At 34.2% G+C, this 20,570-nt stretch overlaps 1 protein-coding gene across 1 annotated transcript; it reads left to right on the top strand.

Annotated features, from left to right (window-relative positions):
• The first annotated feature begins 283 nt into the window (after positions 1–283).
• On the top strand, positions 284–8,776 carry LOC112517788. The gene is made up of 10 exons (XM_025125162.1): positions 284–434; positions 1,243–1,523; positions 1,988–2,404; positions 3,449–3,596; positions 3,679–3,920; positions 4,489–5,426; positions 6,034–6,377; positions 6,781–7,047; positions 7,461–7,666; positions 8,063–8,776. Exons 1-10 carry the CDS (start codon positions 284–286, stop codon positions 8,774–8,776), a joined length of 3,708 nt encoding a protein of 1,235 aa, XP_024980930.1.
• Positions 8,777–20,570: the final 11,794 nt, after the last annotated feature.

Here is a 20,570-nt window from a genome sequence, read left to right on the forward strand (position 1 = left end):
ATTACAGTAACAATTACGTTTATGGGGATATTCCATTTCTATTCCGAAAACTGTATGGGATTGATTAGGGTTAACCGGTTTAAAAGATAACAGATTACTTATTGCTATGATGGGTATATTTTTTAAAGTACGATGTCTTAATAAAAAATAATTTAAAAGTATATTTTTATAATAAAGAAAAACAAAAATAGAATGCTATAATAAAAAAAATTGTGAAAGTAGGTTGCTATTTATTAAAAAAAGAAAAAAAATACCCAACTAAGAGCGTCATACGACGACGAAGATGATGGATGCTGTATCGCCGGTGAACCGAGAATTTACGCCGGACGGCGATGATGAAGAAATTGGAGTATATTTGGAAACTCTCATCCTGCAGATTGATCATGTTCTTAATTCGAATCTGTGCTCTTTAAGGTTAGCCATTTCACCTGGCAGTGTGTATTTTACAGTCAATCACAATCCTTATCTGATATTAGAGTCCTAGTTTTGATTTCCAAACGTAAGTACCAATGCATATGTTTATCAGAAATGAAAGACCGATTTCATCTGTGGTGAGCACTGTTTGGGTTCCAATAGCCTTAATAACTTGTACGGTACAATGAACTATCTGAACAGGATGTAGTTGGACTAGCATTCGAATTTTGTCTCCGTAGTCTTTTGGCTGAAAGCAGATAGAGTATTCTGTTCTGACCTTAAAAAATCTATGATAATGTAACCATTGGAGTTTACGATGTGTTCAAAATCAGTCCTCGTAGATAACCTCCAAAGGGCCCTCCACTCACACGACTGAGAGGCGACGAATAGTGGGCAAACTAGATAAAATTGCAAGAAAACGATGAAATCAAAATTTGTAAAAATTACCTAAAAGTTGCAAGAAAACGATGAAACAGAATCCTTAGAGGATGACCTAAAATTGTATTATGTGATATTGACACAAGGTCATACGCCATTTTAAGACAAACTTATGAGCTCTATTAGCTGTAAACGCAAAAGAAAGAATCAGAACCCTTGTCTAGGTTGAAAAGTAGAGGAGCAGATAACAAGGAACATCTCTCTGTCCAAATTTAATACATCAATGCCAAAGGGTGCTTAATTTAATCCATGAATCTTTGAAATCGATGAATCTTAGCTCAGATTCTTGTCACCATTTAACCACTTTTAGATGGCCTGCAGTCTGAAAGGAACTTATATATGGCCAACTGCCCAGGGCACATCTTATCTAGTTCAGTAGTTCTATTCTAGTTATATCTGGGAAAATGAAGAAAGATGGCATAAAGGAGTGTTATTTTGGTGGTGGTGAGGCAGATGACGGTTATGATGCTATTGTTGTGGGGTCTGGATATGGAGGCTCTGTTGCCGCTTGTCGCCTGTCAATGGCGGGGATAAAGTGTTGTTTGCTTGAGAAAGGTCGTAAATGGGAAGCTCAAGATTTTCCTACTCATACTTTGAGGATGTTATCTAGTGTCAGATTCGAAAACAAGAGCTCGGGGTTTGGCTTAGGCCCCAACGATGCATTGTTTCAGGTCTCTCTTTCTCCCTGCACCATGTATCCAAGAGAATGGTCCAATTCTTACTGTGAATCTGTGAGGATTAAAAATGACACTTTTGAAGTATATAATATTTATACACGGCAAATACTCACACACACTCCATGCCTGTGGACTTTGGTGAGGTTTGAACCCTTTGACCTCCAGGGAGGCTAGTATTTACATATAACCCAAATACCACTTGGCCAATGACCCTTTGGTTAAAAAGACACTTCCTTGGTTTCAAAATACATTACCTCTAGTAACATAGTTGAACCCATGTTTTAGTTATGTAGCATCACCCATCTTGATCCATGGCACCTCCTTTGTCATTCTACCTCTATGTTACACTTAATTTGGCCGTGCATATCAATTGTAAAGGGTCAATTTTGTCATTATTAGCAGGCCAAAATGGTCATGGTGGTTACAGACCTAACTTGTAAAGTTTGATCAAATTGCAGATACATACAGAACATGATTCTTTAGCAGCGACAGCTTGTGGGCTTGGTGGTGGCTCGCTAGTGAATGCTGGTGTAATGCTGCCAACGCCTGTTCGAGCAAGAAGGAACCCGAAATGGCCCAGAGAATGGGAGTCAGATTGGAAGGCATGCGAAGCCTCTGCATCATCCATGCTTAACATACAAAGTGTTCCAGTGAAATTTTCTAATGCTAAAATTATGGAGAAATTGGTTGGTGATGAGTTCAATGAAACCAGCTCTTTAAAGCTAAGTATAAATTTTGATGTAGAAGAACAGGCAGCCCATCTGAAAAAACCCAAAGAAGTGGGAAGCTGCATGGCTTGTGGAAATTGTCTTGCGGGTTGTCCTTACAATGCCAAAAACTCTACTGACAAGAATTATTTGTTCTCAGCTGTTGAGGTACGTTATACTTTTGTATTATAAGCATCTGGAGAGAGACCAATACAGGCAACACGACACCACTATGGGGATCGCATACTCATGTGTCCTAACCAGTGTTCTAAATGGCGCGCTGTGGCGCAAGTCTCATCCCTGACACCATGTTAATCCCCGTAGCACGCCATGGCCAAATGCACGTTTTTGTAAGACGTTATTTGATATTTTTACTCTCTATTTTTTTCACCTTTTTAGTGTGTTACGTTTTACTTTTTAATAGAAAACCTACTTGTATATGGTCTTAGATTAGAGGTATATGGAACCATTGATAGAGCAATTTTTTTGTTATGTGTTCTTAATATAACCTTTTTTGCTGGGATCATTGAGAACAACCCCTTTTCGTTAGAAGGTGAGAATGCTTCAAAAGCATTTGGATGAGTTGTTTTTTTGATCTAACGGCTAAAAAACACTGACCTTCATCTATCTTCATCTACCTTCATCTTCCCTTTCACAAACTTTTACATACTTCAATCACCTTCACATGCATGAATTTGTTGAAGTTTCAGTAATGGTGATAGAATTAGGTAAATGAAGGTAAACGAAGGTAGATGAAGGCTTGTGAATGCAGGTGGATGAAGGTAGATGAAGGTCCGTGTTCTCGCCATTCTCACCAAAAGATTTATTCTCACTTGATCCCCACCCTTTTCTAAGCTCTTTATGTATATATATGCATATGATATAAATATATTATTTTGGTCTTCTTATATGAATTTTATTGTTCAATATCATCGATTCCTCGAGTAACAGTAGAAAACATGTGTGTGTGTGTGCATATGATATACAGAGTCGTCACAAGTCACACTTTGAAGAACGGCATGGCCTCCCCGTGGCTCTGAATGCTTGAGGCTTGACCTCACCGCCACACCACGCCTCACCTCACACCTTTTTGAACCTTGGTCTTTAACACATGAATGACTGATTTTTCTCTTCAACTGCTTAGGCTGCTGACATAAGAAAAATCAGCAGTCAGTAGTTGCTAAGTGTCCGCTTAAATTTCTTATGATGCAGGCAGGATGTACTATCAAAACAGATTGTCAAGTCCAGTATGTGGTAAAAAACCCAAATAACACAAATATACACAGGAAAAGAGCACGTAGGTGGCTTGTATTTCTCAATGAGACTGATTATCTAACTTCTGATTTTGTTATTCTATCAGGTATGGGAAACTGCTAACAATTGAGATATTTTCATGGATCTTGTCATGATGCTGAAATGTTTGTTTTTTGGGTATTTTGTAGGTGGAGTGTTTGGTACTGCTGATATACTATTCCGGTCACAAACCAGAGGATTGAAACTCTCAGGCAGCCTTGGTGAAGGATTCAGCTGTAATGGCAACAATGCTGCTTATCTTGCTGGCTGTACAACACCACTAGGTGCTTATGGCTTAGGCAAAAAGCATTTTTCCAACATACCGTTTCAAGAACGGCCTGGGCCCGCTATTTCTTCGTCATACACTTCTTCATTGGGGTTCACAATTCAGGTTTTAATCTTTTTTTTTGGGTGTATTTTCAAGCATCCAATTATTCTTCCACTACAACAAAATCGGCTTTATAAGACACCTAAAATTCCTAAATGTCCAAATAGATTGTTTTATACAACTTAAGTTTATAGGACAAAACGATTGTGCATCTCATGTAAATGTGTTCTAATAAGTTGATAAGACGCATTTGGGCGTCCTTACAAGTTTTTTAGGACAATTTTGAATAAAATCATTATATTAATCTTTTTATATGTCATTTTTTGAGAAAGTGTCTTGCAAAAACAAGAATCCTATAAAAAGATGTGTTAAAAATGTCCTACAAAAAACTAATAAAACACTCTATTTCAAAAGTGTCTTAAAAAACTTACTAGGATGCCCAAATATGTCCGACCATCTTATTGTAACCCTTTTACATAGCACACACAATTCTTTGGTCCTATAAACTAAGGTCTTGTAGAGCAGTCTATCAGGACATTTAGTCATTTTTTGCGTCCTATAAATCTGATTTTGTTGTAGTGTCGAATGTAAAAATTGTTCCACCATAACAATTACTCTGGTTTTGGATCAGAGCACGGTGTTACCAACAGCTTATCCATACTTGATCTTTAAAGGGGTTTCAACTTATGGTTGGCCAACCGGCTTCTGGTTTTTGCATGGCCTTATAGATAAGCTGAAGCATAGTTTTGGTATAAAGAGCACCCAAGCAATGGTCTTAAATGCAATGGGGTATGATGAGAGTGACGGGAAAATCACATTTGAAAAAAACATTGACAAAATTAGCTTCTCCCCACCAAACGATCCCTTGCTTCCATGCAAAATCAACGCCTTCCAAAAATTAACCAATAAATTAGGAGGGATACTGTTCATGTCGAGATATAGAAGCACTTCTGTTCATCTTCTAGGTGGCTGCAATGCTGCTTCTGATCATTTCGTTGGAGTTTGTAATTCAAATGGTCAGGTTTTCGACACCAAGTCTCCTTCTTCAATTCACTCGGGACTTTATGTTTGTGATGCCTCTTTAATCCCTTGCTCTATAGGGGTAAACCCTTGTCTAACTGTTGCCACTGCCTCTGAGCATGTAAGTAGGGGCCTCGTTCAAGATATCAATTCTTACATGGGTTTAGAAGGAAAATGTTCCATTGATGAAAAAGATGATAAAAAGCCTGGTTCAATAGGGTCTTGGAAGCTAGAGGGGAGATCAAGATGTGATGTTCGGTTTAAAGAAGTTATGAGAGGGCATATTGGCGGTATGCCTTGTGTTGCCCATCTCAAATTGAAAATGAACACCAAAACATCGAAGGATTTTGATCAAAAAAGTTTGATTGTTGGAAAATCTCACCCTCTTTTGAGAGGAATAGTCGGTGGATACCTCGAGTTCAATGCTGTAGAGAGGGACAGATTACATATAATTGACGGAGAAGTGGACTTATGTGAAGTGGACATCAGAACTCCTTATGCACAGTTCATGCATTATCACCTCCTTCTCACAGCTTCTTCTGGTTCAAGGTTTAATCTTGGAGACCATTTGGCAACACTCAAAGAAAAATCTATATTTTACGTTGCTGTCTAAATGAGAAACTGATGTGATTGCTCACTACAACAAAATCGGCTTTATACGATTACATGTCGAAATGTCTTAATAGACTGTTCTATAGGACCAAATAGTCATGTTTCCTACTTTCCTATGTAAAGGCGTTACGATAGGATGTTCAAAAGTATTTGGGCATCCTAACAAGTTTTTAGGACATTTTTTGACCTATTTAATTTTTTATATGACACTTTTGAGAAGTGTTCTTTTTATAAAACACTTGTTTTTATAAGGCATTTATCAAATAATGTCATAAAAAAAGGCTATTAGGACACCTTATTTCAAAATTGTCCTAAAACTTGCTAGGATGCCTAAAAGCATTCCATCAACTTATTCTAACACATTTATATAGGACGTCAACCGTTTGGTCCTATAACCTTCATGTCATATAAAGCAGTCTATTAGGAGATTTAGACATTTTTTGTGTCGTACAAAGCCGATTTTGTTGTAGTGGCTTATTCACATAAGCTTCCTGTCTTTTCATTGGACACCAATTTAAGCTTTACAAAGCTACATTTGATGCAGATATATTCTTGAAGGGAAGAAGGTAATGAACCCTTTTCTTTTAGGACTATATGGATGGAAAGAGTCAACAACGCTGCAAGTGACATTCAAGAAAGTAAAGAAGAACAGTCCAAGTGAAGAAATGGTAGACTTAAAAGGAGAGCTTCATATATCTACGATCGCGCTTCTGGGGAGCCTGATTAGCATGGAAGGAAACAACAGAATGAAGTTTGTGTGGCTCTTACTGCAATCTCTCTTTAGAACATATATCCTGCAGAAACCAAGAGGGAACTACATGGGTTTCGCTCCACCAGAACTCCTGAATAGGTCTTATCCTTGCAGTACACTCCATGAGATAAGAACAGGTATGTTGCCAGAAGGATTAATTTCTTGGTTGGAGTCCCACATTAGCCATACTTTGACCATTTCTTCTCAATATACGTTGGAACATCCTAAACCTCCTCAAGGGCTCTTTTGGTATTGGAGTCAAGGTCTACCGCTCTAGGGACTTGACACTCTGGGCAGTCTATACCCATCTAGCCCCTCACGACGCTCTTGGGAAAATCTATGCCCATCTAGCCTCCGTTGGAAGGGTGCGTGTTGGAGTCCACATTGGCTAGACTTGGACCATTTCCTCTCAATGTATGTTGGAACCTTCCTTGTCTCCTCAAAAGCTCTTTTGGAGAGTAATCTGGGGGTTCTGCATATCGTCACATCTCAAATACTTGAAATCTGAGAAATCTTGATGAGTTTTCTTGGTTTATGCAGAGGATGGGTTTGCTATTGGTTGCAGACAATGGAAGATCAAAAAAGCTGATTCTTGGAGGTTCGAAGGGGAGAAAAGTCCATATCCAGTACTACTTATTAACGGGTATTCCACTGAGAGCTATCGGCTTCCTACCGAGCCAACTGATTTGGTTAGAACTCTACTAGACAAAGGGCATGAAACATGGCTTCTCCAACCAAGGTTACACCCTCTTAATTCTTCAAACTCCTTCACTATCGAAGACATTGGCAGATTCGATGTTCCTGCAGGTAATTAAAGAAACACGTCATTTGCTAAGGTTATAGGATACTTTAGAACAATGGTGTGTCCTATGTAAACATGTTACTCTAAGGTTATAGGATACTTTTGGACGTGATAACAAGTTCTTATGACAATAATGAGATAAAACGTCCTGTTAGTCTTGTTATATGACTTCGTTTGAAAAAAATGTCTTTTAAAACAAGTGTTTAAAAAAAAAGCTAATATAACACTTTATTTCAAAAGTGTTGTGAAAACTTGTTAGGGTTCCCAAATACGTCTTATCAACTTATTATAACACCTCTACATAGAACACATAATTGTTTGGTCCCATAAACTTTAGTGCGATAAAACAATTAAGACATTTAGGCATATTTGGCATCCGATTTTGTTGTAGTGTTGATTATTCTTTCTTCTTCTTCAGCCATTGATAAAATCTTGGAGTTGAATTCGAAGTCCATGAAGATTCATGTGGTTGCACACTGTGTTGGAGGCCTAGCCATTCACATAGCTATCATGGGAGGTCATGTGTCTGCGACTAGAATTGCTTCGCTCTCTTGCACTAATTCATCCATGTTCTTCAAACTCACACCTTCCTCAAGATTCAAGATGTGGCTTCCTCTCATCCCGGTAAATACATGCACCATCTTTATCTTTTGCACCTGTTTTAACACTCTGTTCTCGAAACCCCTTTTGAGGAAAAGAAAGGGAAGAGTTAGGAGGGAAGGAACAAGAGGGAAATTATCATTTGATGTTCCTCTCAAATGTGGGAACAAAGGGAGGGAAAGAAAATCTGAAAGGAGTATGTGATCTTTTATGACAAATATACCCTCATAAGGAAAAGTGAGAAAAACCAATATAAATGGTACATTTAGTGACATCTTTCCTTTCCTTTCCCAACATAATTAAAAAACTTCATTTCCTTTCCAATATTTTCCCTCCCTTTCCTTTCTTTCAAATTTGAGAACTAAATATAAGTTTCTAAATGTAGTAAGAAATGCAACTGGTTGATCCTAAAACCTGCAGATAACAATGATGATATTAGGAAAAAACAGCATCCTCCCCATACTCGAAACAACAAAAGCTAACCCAAATCAAAAACTGCTAAAATCTATAGCCCGTTTCATGCCACGCTACGAGAGATGCACTTGCGACGAATGTGAAGTCTTTTCTGGCATATTTGGTAACACATTTTGGCACAATAACATAACATCAACTCTTCACCACTGGATGAACAAGAAAAGCCTTCCACGACTCCCCATGGCTGCTTTTCCACACCTCAGAAAGATCTGCAACGAAGGGTTTATAGTTGACAGCAAAGGAAACAGCTCCTATCTGATTCATCCCGAGAGAATGGCTCTTCCAACGCTTTATATATCAGGTGGAAGGACTCTTCTTGTGACCCCCAAAACTTCTTTTCTTGCTAACAAGTACATGAAGCTGCACCATCCTAGTTTTCGACACGAGAGGGTGGTTGTGGAGGGATTCGGGCACTCTGATCTGTTGATCGGAGGAGAATCTAGTAAGAAGGTTTTTCCTCATATACTTTCTCATATGGGATTAGCTGAAAAGGAGGAAAATCTTGAAGAAAATGGCAAGGAAAAGAAGGGTTTTAATGGAGAGGATGGATTTGAGGATGGAAAATGGGTTATTGGGGGTTGGATGTCTCCTTCATTCACTGTTTGGTTCCTCTTGTTTTTGTTGGCATTGGGGGTCATGATGAAGACCAATAGACCATGAAAGGGTTTTGATTTAGAGTTTTATGGATTTTGATTTTTGGGATTCAAGCTTCATTTAAAGTTTTGATTTAATGGATTTAGGGTTTTGATTTTACATAGTTTTGGATCATATATTTATTGAATGAAGTTGTATGAATATGTTATTGATGTTCATAGTTGTTCTTGATGTTCCAACTAAATGAATGGTGTTTTGGTGTTCTTTTATTTTTCTTTTCTTTCTGTGTAACACCAAAGGATCCGCATTTGCATATAATCATGCATGTTATATATCAAGAAATACAAATACACATTCGGTCCCAAATGATATACAAAAGCTACATTATAAAAGTAGATACCAAATTTGTACACAAAATCTCCATGCAAAACTTGTACTTATAAACAACATGTAGGTACATGTAATATCACATTATCCCAAAATCCATATGCAGAGAATCATATATTTCTTCATAAATTTCCTTTCTCTTTATCAACTGGTTGCTTGACTTGGAATGCACATTTAAAAAAAAATCCAAAATGAGGATTAGATCTTAGGGTTTAGTGAGAAATCCCTTTTTATGCAATTACAGGGTGAATATCACCAAAACCTTTTATAAAACTCATATTTGTAATAAATAACAAATATATACTGTTTTGAATTCAAACCACAAAATACCTATTTATCGCATAACACATGAACTTAATGCTTCGTATAACACAAACCATAATTTCCTCATAACACCTTGGGTGAGACAATCTCATTTTCTCGCAACACACTAGTGTGAGAACCCATCACATTGCAACACACTGGTGTGATCACAACACACTTCATCGCATCAAAGCCCAGAGACAAGACCAACGAGAGCCCTTCTGGTTCAACTATGCTATGAAAGAAAGACTTCAGCGCTCTAAGTGTCAAATATAAAGACAAACTCTGAAGATGATTTAGTCCAAGAGGACTTAGTCATAAAGTTTCCTGGAACCAAGAACTTGGATACAGAGGTCGGAGACAAAACTCAAATACAAGCTCGGACACAGCTCTCGGACACAGAGGGTATAAAGACTGAAGTCTTGTGCGCAAATAGCCAAGTACTCGGATATAGAGCTCAACTCCCAAACACAGAACCTCTGCATAGTACATACAAAGCCTCTGGGTCCCTTACTTAGCCGTCTGTATGAAGGTTCTATGGCTCATCATTCAAGTGTTCCAAGGTTCAAATGAATAACCAAAAGTAAAGCCATTTAAAAGCCAGACCAACCCAAAAGCAAGGCCAACCCAAAAAGCACTACCAATCCCAAAAGCACGACCAATCCCAAAAGCACGGCCAGCCAGAGGCCCTCTGGTCAACCATCTGGTTTGTCTATCCAAAGTCTCTGGGTCAAGAATAATGTTTAAACACTTGAAAAAAATTTGGATTTCAAATACAACGAGAGGCCCCCTGGTTAAACATGAAGACCAACCAGAGTCCCTCTGGTTCTTTAGCAATTGCTTACTTTATCAAAACCATAAGTTATCACATCAATAGGATGCAACAACCCCAAGTCCTCGCATCACACAGATGCGATAAATGAAGGTCATCACATCACAAGGATGCGATAACAAATTAACATATGATCCAAAAACCCATATTTTATAACTCATTACACATGCGATAAAATCAATCTCAGCGCATCATATAGATGCAATAACAATAACCCATGATCAAAAGATCATCATTTCCAGAAATTGATTATGCCACCCTTATCCTGATATATCTAGCTCCTGATTATGCCATCCTTATCCTAATATATCCAGCTCCTGATTATGCCACTCTTATTACAAATTTATCCAACTCCTGATTATGCCACCCTTATTTTAAATTTACCCAGTTCCTTGATATGCCATCCTTATTTCGACACATGATATAATCATATGATAAAAATCCACCTTTTTGCCAGTAATGGCCTCAACAAATGTTTTATTTCAAAATCTCATATAAAGAACCATAAGGTTCTTATATCTAGTTTCCAAATAAGGAAAGTTTTACACAAGTTAAACTCACGTATGAAACCTTACGGTTTATTCACCCAAAAACACATTAAAAGATGTTTTCAAAGTAAAACTCACTTGGATTCACAAAGAAGCAGATATCAGTAGCACATATTCAAGCAAGAATCACATAAATCAGCTTCAATTCATCCCTTTTTGGTTCTGTTTTGCTTCGGCTCAAAACACATACACACAGGGAAAAGCTCCATTTTCTTTTTCTCCACCAAAATTAATGAGATAACATAAATATCTCATAATAAACTCATTTAAACAAAGCATAAGGCGGTGGAGGTTTTTTTTTAAACATTTAGTCACTTTCCCATGAGATAAAACTAACATCTCACATATAACGAATATAAACCATAAGAGGCAGTGAGGAAAATTTAAAATGTACCTCTGAGTTAAAATAGTTTGTTTAACGGAGTTAGCGTAAAGGACTGGAAGCGTTATAAAGTGCATACTAGAGGGATCATAATTATTTCAATTCAAGAACCTAAAATGTTATTTCGTGTTAATCACCAGGACCGGATGGGTTCTATTAAAATAAACAGAACAAGATGGGATATGGATGTGATAGAACTAATATATTACCAATCTATTCCCATTTGATATCACCCTCATTTGGTATTTGGTTTGATGGTTGCTACTGCCCTGACGTCAACAATACCGCCCCCTTAATATGATATTTGTTTTAATAGTGACCAATGTTTATTGCTGCCATCGCCACCATCAGCACCAACGACAATCACCTCTACCACAACCACTGCCTCTTATCTCCACCAATGCTGCCGCCCCTCTCTGTCTTCGCCACAATCACCCCATCCAGTTCCACCACCATATCGGTCATCACTGCATCTACTTCAACCACCACCACCTTATTCGATCGCTGTCGTATCCACCATTGTCCTTACAACAACCTCTATGCCGCTTCCGCTAGTTCAAAAGGACCTTCTAACACTACAACAAAATTGAGTTTATAGGACACCCCCAATCTCTAAGTGTCCCAATAGACTGCTTTATATGACTTAATTTATAGAACCAAAAAATAAAGTATCCTATCTAAAGGTGTTGTAAGAAGTTTATATGACTCTTTTGGGCGTCTTAACAAGTTTTCAGGACATTTTAATACAAAGTGTCGCATTAACAACTTTATAGGACACTTTTGATAAAGTGTTCTATAAACTCATTTTTTTATAGGACATTTGTTTTCATAGGACAAATTTTCAAATAGTGTCTTATAAAGTTGCTAATGAGATGCTTTATATTAAAAGTGTCCTAAAAAATTTATTACGACGTTAAAAAACGTCATATAAACTTATTACAACGCCTTTAAATTGGACGCTTTATTTTTTTGGTCCTATAAATTATGTCTTATAAAGAGGTCTATTAGGACGCTTAGAAATAAAGAGTGTCCTATAAACCCCATTTTGTTGTAGTGTAAGCCGAATAACATATAGGTTTCCTTAATACAAACCAAGTTTTTTCGAACTAACATCAACCATATCAAAACTTTCATTCAAATTTGGTGCTATTATATATATGCATATATATGAAAATCGCATAAAATTTAATTATTTAAACATTATTTGATATTTATCATTTATAACTATTATATGATATATAAAATCATCAAACATTTTGTAAGAACAACTTGTTACGTCCTAATCATACAAAACACCATAAAAACAACGAATCAGATATTAATTCACAAACATTTATTACAAAATAAGTCAATGGGAGGCCATGGGGAATAGGGGTGCTCACGGCCCGGGTTGATCGGTTTGGAGCCGTTTTAACAACCCAACCCAATGTTGACGGTTTGAAAATTTTCAACCCAACCCAATCCAACCCAAACAAAAGTTCAACCCAACCCAACCCAACCCAACCCGTTCGGGTTGATCGGGTTGTGTTAAACAATGTAAAATCACATAAAATAAAATAAAACTTTCTTTTAAAATACGACCGACCATTCAAGATAATATACAACTTCATCAAATATTTAGATATTACAATAAAAATGTTTAAATCAAATGATAATACATCAATCAACAACAATAGTTTTAGACGTTTCCAACCCCGATGYTTTCGCTTTCTTGACGTTGAGGTTGGTCATGTCATGATTGTCATCTACAATTCAAAGCTAAACTTAAGGTCGGGTTCATCGGGTTGGTTGGGTTTTTTTGGGCCTAACCCGATTCCAACCCAATAAGGTCGGGTTGGCTAATTTTTTTATCGATCATGCATCGGGTTACCTCAGGTTGAATTTTTTTTTTTAAAATTCGGGTTGGGTTGGTCGGGTTCATCGGGTTTTTGAGCACCCCTAATAACGAATACTTATAACACATTTGAACGAGTCTCAAAAGTCAAAATTAAGATAATGATATTATATATATTTGACCAAGTCAAAATATGCTTGTTCATATTTGAGACAACATTGAAATAAAAGATTTTAAAATCGCAAACCGACAACAAACACTTTGTTTTATTTTATAAGATATTAGTGTTCAAATCGTGCATTACGTGGTAGTGATAATACCATGTTTAAAAGAAATGTTATAGATTAAAATTCGAAGTCATCTTCTAAAAAATTAGACAAATGTGTGTAACAACTACTCATTAACATTAAAAGTTTTTAAGAGGAGTTGACAATAATCTTAGAACCATATGTTAATTTAAGTTATCTAACTATGCTCGATAACGGTGTTGTAAAGTACTCTACAAATGTTTGACTAATGTTAGTAGTTTGTTTAATTACAAGTCACAATTTTAACTGAAATCTCATCTAAGGTGACAAAGTCACAATTTTAATTTTGTAAAAAATTTAATTGAAATCTCATTCGAAGTTATGAAAAAAGAAACGTTCTATAATATTTCAAGTGAAAATTAGAGAAGTGCGTAAGTTGTAGCAACAATAGTGGAAGTTCAAGGCGATGCATGAAGAACCACATCACCAAACTAAGATAATGAATTTTACTTCATAAAAAAATAAAAATAATATCAAGTGGGGTCGATGACCCACATTTCAAATATTAAACTGATAAAAATACTACACTTTATCGTAACATTCTAATTGTAATTAGATGGATGTGTCAAACCTTGATAGTAATAACATCAAGACGACAGATAAATAACTACCTCATGTTGCCAAAAATAGAGATTAAGTTGATATGTTTTTTTTTGGAAGGAAGTTGGTTTGACGTTTTTTCTGTTTTGAATTTTGTCAGATATTAAATAGATTTTATATATCTGTTATCTAACTTTTTATATATGACTTTGCTCCACTTTATTCGATGTCGTTTTATGATATTGTGTGTTTTTCGCACAGTTTTTAGTTGACTATCAATTTTATTATGTGTTTTGTTGTATTAGTATATCTCAAAGGGTTGATATATATTAGTATAAAATATTTAATAAATATATCGACATTTCGTATCAAATTAAACAAAATAAAATACTCATTTTCTATATATAAGTTCTCTAATTAAAAAAATTAGTTATATTTATAAATTTAGATTAAAAAAAATAGTAGATCTATGGAATTTTATAAAAATATAAAAAGAAATATGTATTTTATTCTAGTTTTTATTGATGTAATATTTTTTGTATAAAAATAATGATAAAATTTTATAAAAATATAAAAAGCGTTTATCGATTTATTATTATAAGGTTAAAATAGCTCAAGAAAATCGAATGAGGTAACGGGTTCATATTTGTTTGGATCATGTCACGTGAGGTATACGAGTCATATTTAAACGTCATGTAATCAACGTCGTTAATTTACTGTAACCCCGAAATAGATATTTTAAAAGCATAGATTATGGGGCCGTTTACCCAAATACTTACCCGGTAAACGTTTAAGGGTAGAAGTCAATGCTATAATCTATTTTACCAGATAAGATTGTAGTATATTAAAACGACATCGTATGCAACAATTTAGTCGGTAAAATCTTACCCAGGTAAGAGTCATCACCATCACTTACCGGCAGGCCCGTTCCTGACATTTTATAGGCCATGGACGAACGTAAAAACATGGCCCACTACAAGAAACAAGGCAACGACTTTTGTCATCGCTAAAAGTCCATTTATCATCAGAAATAGTATATGGCAGAAACATGTTATCTCTAAAAGGTGTATCGTCAAAGCTCACTTTTCTTGTAGTGATCCACAGTAAGTAGGAAAAAAAAATAAAATAAATGTTTTTCATTAGTATAAAATTGAGTACAAGAAATTATAATAATTTATTGAGGAAAGAAATATTAATAACAAAAATATGTGTTATTTTGATACAAAAAGATAATTTGTGTGAATGAAGTAATCACGAGGGTCAATGAGATCAATAATAAAGAAGGTTATCAAGGTAATTTAGACAAGTAGACAAATGATAATTTATTGAGATCCAATAAGAATAAATAATGAATTAAACATATAATACGCAAGCTCAACAAATGATTGTTTGATCACTTAAATAGAATATTGTGGTGTAGTGGAATCCCAATGAAAAAATACATAAGTCAAGCAATTGATGAAAATATTTAAATTCTATTTTTCTTGTTTTCTTGCTAAACTAGAATAAGATGGTAAGATTAAAAGTTTATGGAACATGACGTATATAAGAGACATTACTACATACATTTGGTAGAAAAAATTTATTGATTAATCACAAAATCATGAAACACGTCATAAATTATAATAACAATAGATTGATTGTCAAACAATTGTAAAATATTTTATGTAGAAGCAAAAATAGATAACAACAGTCAACAAAAACAATTAGAACAAGATAACCAAATAAAAATAGTCAATAGAAGCAGAAATTGATAAAAATATTCAACAAAAATATATAACAATAGCAAACATATGATCTTAATATTGGATTGTTGAAGCACGAAAACAGTCAAGCATATAAAAATAGCAATAGCCAATATCATTGGACCTAGTTGGAGATAAAAAGAAAATGGAGAGGCAATAAACAATAACATATAATGAATGACCAATTAATTTTTTTTTCTTCTCCAATGTAATTAGTTGATATATTTTTCGGCCCTTATTATCTACTAAATTCTTTTTGTTTCTTATTATATTCTACAATTTTTTGTGTTTTTTTAATTTATTAAATTATTTTACACTGCTATTGTATTTAAGAAGAAAATTTTGGGCCCTGGGCGTAGCGCCCGTGCAGCCCTCCTCCAGGGACGGTCCTGCTTACCGGGTAAGACTTTCTATCCTTATCATCACTCTTACCGAATAAGATTTTCAGCCCTTGCCATATGCATCAGGTGAGAAAAGTTACCCGATCCATAATTACCTGTTAAGTATTTAGTAAACGCCCCTAAGAAAACGTTTTGACATTAATTAGCAATTTCGATTTTAGAAAGAAAACAATAGAATTTGAAATGCCTTTTGGAAGGAAATGGTTTGAAATATTTGGTCTTACTTTTTTCGTTTAATAATTTTGTTCTTGAAAAATCAGTTAAATAATTAAATAATTAATATTTAAATATATGAAGGAAAGATTCAATATCGTCGGCTGAAGATAGAAAATTATGGCTGCTTGTTGATCGATTCGAGTGACACGAATGCCTTTCAAAGGTTTAACCAAAGAAACATACGTTTCAGATTTATTATTTTAATATGGTTTTATTTTATTTTCGTCCCTACAATTTAAATATTACAACTCATATGGTCTGTAAAAACATTCGAAACCAGTTATTCGTTTTAAAGGATGCTAACTTTCATCTGTTAAGTGAGACATTTTGCTCTTTTTCCAGTTTTCTTTTATACTGATTTGTATATATCATATTATTCGTACATATAACATTATTAAATGAAAGACTTTTGCCTACTGACTTTAGAGGGAGATACCAATTTTGAACGTTTTTATAAACCAAGATGAGTAAAGTATAGTTTTTAAATAGTAAGAACAAACATCTAGAAAACAAAAAAACATAAGGACCAAAATGTAATTTGTTCTATTCATACCAAAAGTATGATTACTTTTTTTTAGTTTTAATGTTTGTGATTGTTTATTTGAAACAACTTATGTTTTTTATACAAAATCACTTGTCAACTTATTATAAGTCAGAAGCGTTTAAGCTCTTCACAAACTTCTTATTACCGGTTTATAAGTTGTTTATCTAAATATTCAAAAGTGTTTATTATCGATGTTACACCGGAATAAATCAATAAATTATTTTTATAAATAATCCCAAACATCCCGGACTCAGATAAAAAAATGTATTTCTGTAAGATCAAAAGTCAAAATAAAGAATCTGAAGTCAAGTCAAAGCACTTGTTTAGGATAATAAATGTCGAGGAAATTAAGTTTCTTTGACCACATTTAATATAAAGTAAATTGTATTTTTGGTCCTTGGACTTTTTCGGTTTTTAAACTACAGCTTAGTCATTATAATTTGTAAAAATGTTTATAATTGATCATTTTCTTTAATAACCGTCAACTATTATCTGTTAAGTAATGGACAATTTTGTCTTTTTAGATTTTCCTTAGGGGGTGTTTGGTTCGTAGAATGAAATTGGAATTCATCAAATGAATTTGACTTTGAGGGAATGAAATGAAATTTGACCATGTCTTGCGATTGCGTTTGGTTGCATGGAATTGGAATGAAATTCTTAACGGATTGGAATTTTTTTGTTTGGTTCACGGAATTCAACTTTGGAATCGGAATTAAATATCAACAAATGACCTTTTATGATTTTTGAATAACAGAATTGGACTAGTGATATCAATAGCTAGTTATTTTGAATTGATTCCTTGATTACATATGTTGTTTATCGATCTCGTATAGATGAAGAAATTACGAGAGAGAGAGAGAGAGAGAGCGAGAGTGTACCAGATGGAGATCGAACCAGAGATCAATTAGATGAGATGGTAGACACAACGTTGAATGAATTTGGATTAGGAAAGAAATTTGTCGGAAAAGAATTAAAATCCGAGGGTATTGCCGTGGAATGTAAAATCCGTGAGTGAAGAAATTTATTGGAATTGAAAGAATTCCATCAGTTTTATTCCATGAACCAAACATTGTATTTGGAATTTAGTCAAAAGATTTGGCCATTCCAATTCCTTTCAATTCCATCCAAATCCATGAACCAAACAACCCCTTAATTTCTTTTCCTCACTTAATGGCAAAAAGTTAACAATCATTAGAAGTAGGGACTCATTCGGAGCGTTTTCACAAATTATAATGGTTAAGCTATATTTTTTAAACTCTAGGGATGAAAACTGACAAAAACAGAAAAGCACAAGGACCAAAAATATAACTTACTCTCTAACATGTCTATGTATGTATATGTATATGTATATGTATATGTATATGTATATGTATATGTATATGTATATGTATATGTATTTCCATAGGGTGGTTAATTTACTTGATGAATCGTTAATTAGCTCAGATTATATGGTTGTATTTTCATTGAGAAAATGGAGAAAGATGGCATAAACGAGTGTTATGATGCCATCATTGTGGGGTCTGGATATGGAGGTTCTGTTGCTGCTTGTCGGCTATCAATGGCGGGGATGAAGGTCTGTTTGGTCGAGAAAGGTCGTAAATGGGAACCTCAAGATTTCCCTACTCATACGTTCAGCTTCTTATCTTGTGTCAGATTCGAAAACAAGAGCTTCGGGTTCGGTTTAGGCCCCAACGATGCATTATTTCAGGTCCGTCTCTCTTTCTTTACGTTATTTGAATTTATACGACCCAATGGACGATTGTTTCGGTTGGGAAAATTTTCAAGATAATGTATGAAGTCTTATTTGTTTTGGGTCGAGTCCTTCAAGACTCGTTTTGGTAAGTTGCGTTGTAGGTGAAAGAGTGGAACAGAAGTGGGTATATAAATAGAATCGTTTTTTGTAAATTAATTTACTATACGGGAAAATGGTGGGGCTCTAAAAGTGTGCAACGCACCCTTACATGTGCACGATGTGGCGCACTTTGCATATTGTGAGCCACTTCGAGATGCAAAATTGCGACTGTGAGAACCGTTGCTAATGACGGCTACACAAAACTGCCAAAAAGCGACACACACACATACACTGGCAGAGTTAATTAGGGGTGTAAACGAGTTGAGTCGAGTTGAGTAGTAGGTCAATTAAGTCGGACTCAAAAAATAATAATATCAGGCTCGAGTTTGACTCAAGCTCGAATAACTTTTTCAATTTAGGGCTCGAGCTCGAGTTTGATGCTCTTTTATGGGCTCAAACTCATGATCAATTAACTCATTTATAGGCTCGAGGTTGATTAATTTTTATATTTTTATGTATGATTTATGAACATATAAGCACATGTTGCTGTGGGTTGTTGATGATAGTTCTACATATGTTGCTTCCCGTGGCAGATCCAGAAACTTAGCTTATTGGATCAGACTTAGAGGTATCAAAAGAATTCCGAAACCGAATAACCCATCCGAGCCAAAATGGATTCATGTTATTTGGTTTTCGGGTTAAATAGTTCGATTAACAGAGTAATAATACCTTATTTGGTTTAGTTTCAGTTAATTTTTTACTATTTCCGTTTGATCATTATATGGGACAATTTTCATATGATGAACTGGTTTATTTTATATGTTTTACTTCTTGACAATTGGTTTGAGCATACGGGACAATTATCGTATGATGAACTTGTTTATTTCAAGCTATTTAGAGTAAAATTTCGTATTAGTTATTTTATATGACACTATTTGAAAAAGTGTCTTATAACACAAGTGCCGTGTAAAAAGACCGGTTTATAGGAAACTTCTCAAAGTAATCATATAAAACAGCTAATACAACACTTTATTTTAAACGTGTCTTAAAAACTTGTTAAAGCGTCAAAAAACATTCTATAAACCTATTGTGACACTTTTAAATATGATTATTATAGTTTGGTTCTATAAACTTAGGTCCTATAAAATATTCTATTAATAGAATACTTGGATATTTTAGACATCCTAGTAAACCCAATTTTGTATAGTGATATGACAATTTTGAAAGGGAAAATTGCATCAAAATGAAAACAACTTTCACCTGATTCTTATTTTGGGGAACCAACTTTCAAAATTGTCATTTAAGGGTCTCTATCAAACTTTTTGTTTATTTAAGGGTCTCGTTGACCTGTTAATGCTGACATCATTTAGATCTTTTGCCAACTAAGATATTCCACGTCGTATTAATTTTTTATTTTAAAACTAATATTCCATGTCATATTTAAAATTGCGAAATAATTATAGAAAAATAGTTAAAATTCGTTTATTTTTAAATTATTGCAATAAAATCTATTTTTCATTACAAGTCTCGTTTAAAAAAAAAAATAGATATCAAATTGAAGAATTTTTCAAAAAAAAAAATCTAAATTACCAAAATAAAACTTGTCTTTTACTAATGCAATAAAAAGATTAATTTAATAGAAAAAATTAATTGATCCAATAAAAAATAAATATCAATAWTKWWTKTWWTWTWWWWKMWTYAWTWWKWWTKTRWYAWTTAWTTTTTWYTRTWWMAWTWAWYTTTTTMTWKTAAATTAATCTTTTTATTGCATTAGTAAAAAATAATTTTTATTTTGGTAATTTGGATTTTTTTTGAAAAAATCTTCAATTTAATATCTGAATTTTTTTTCAAAAACGAGATTTGGAATGAAAAATAGATTTTATTACAATAATTAAAAAAAAAACGAATTTTAGTTATTTTTCTCTAATTATTTTGCAATTTTAAATATGACATGGAATATTAGTTTTAAAATAAAAAATTAATATGACATGGAATATTAGTTTTAAAATAAAAAATTAATATGACATG

The sequence above is a fragment of the Cynara cardunculus genome (genome assembly GCF_001531365.2).
Source record: "Cynara cardunculus var. scolymus isolate 2C chromosome LG 9, CcrdV1, whole genome shotgun sequence".
Taxonomy (NCBI): Eukaryota; Viridiplantae; Streptophyta; class Magnoliopsida; order Asterales; family Asteraceae; genus Cynara; species Cynara cardunculus.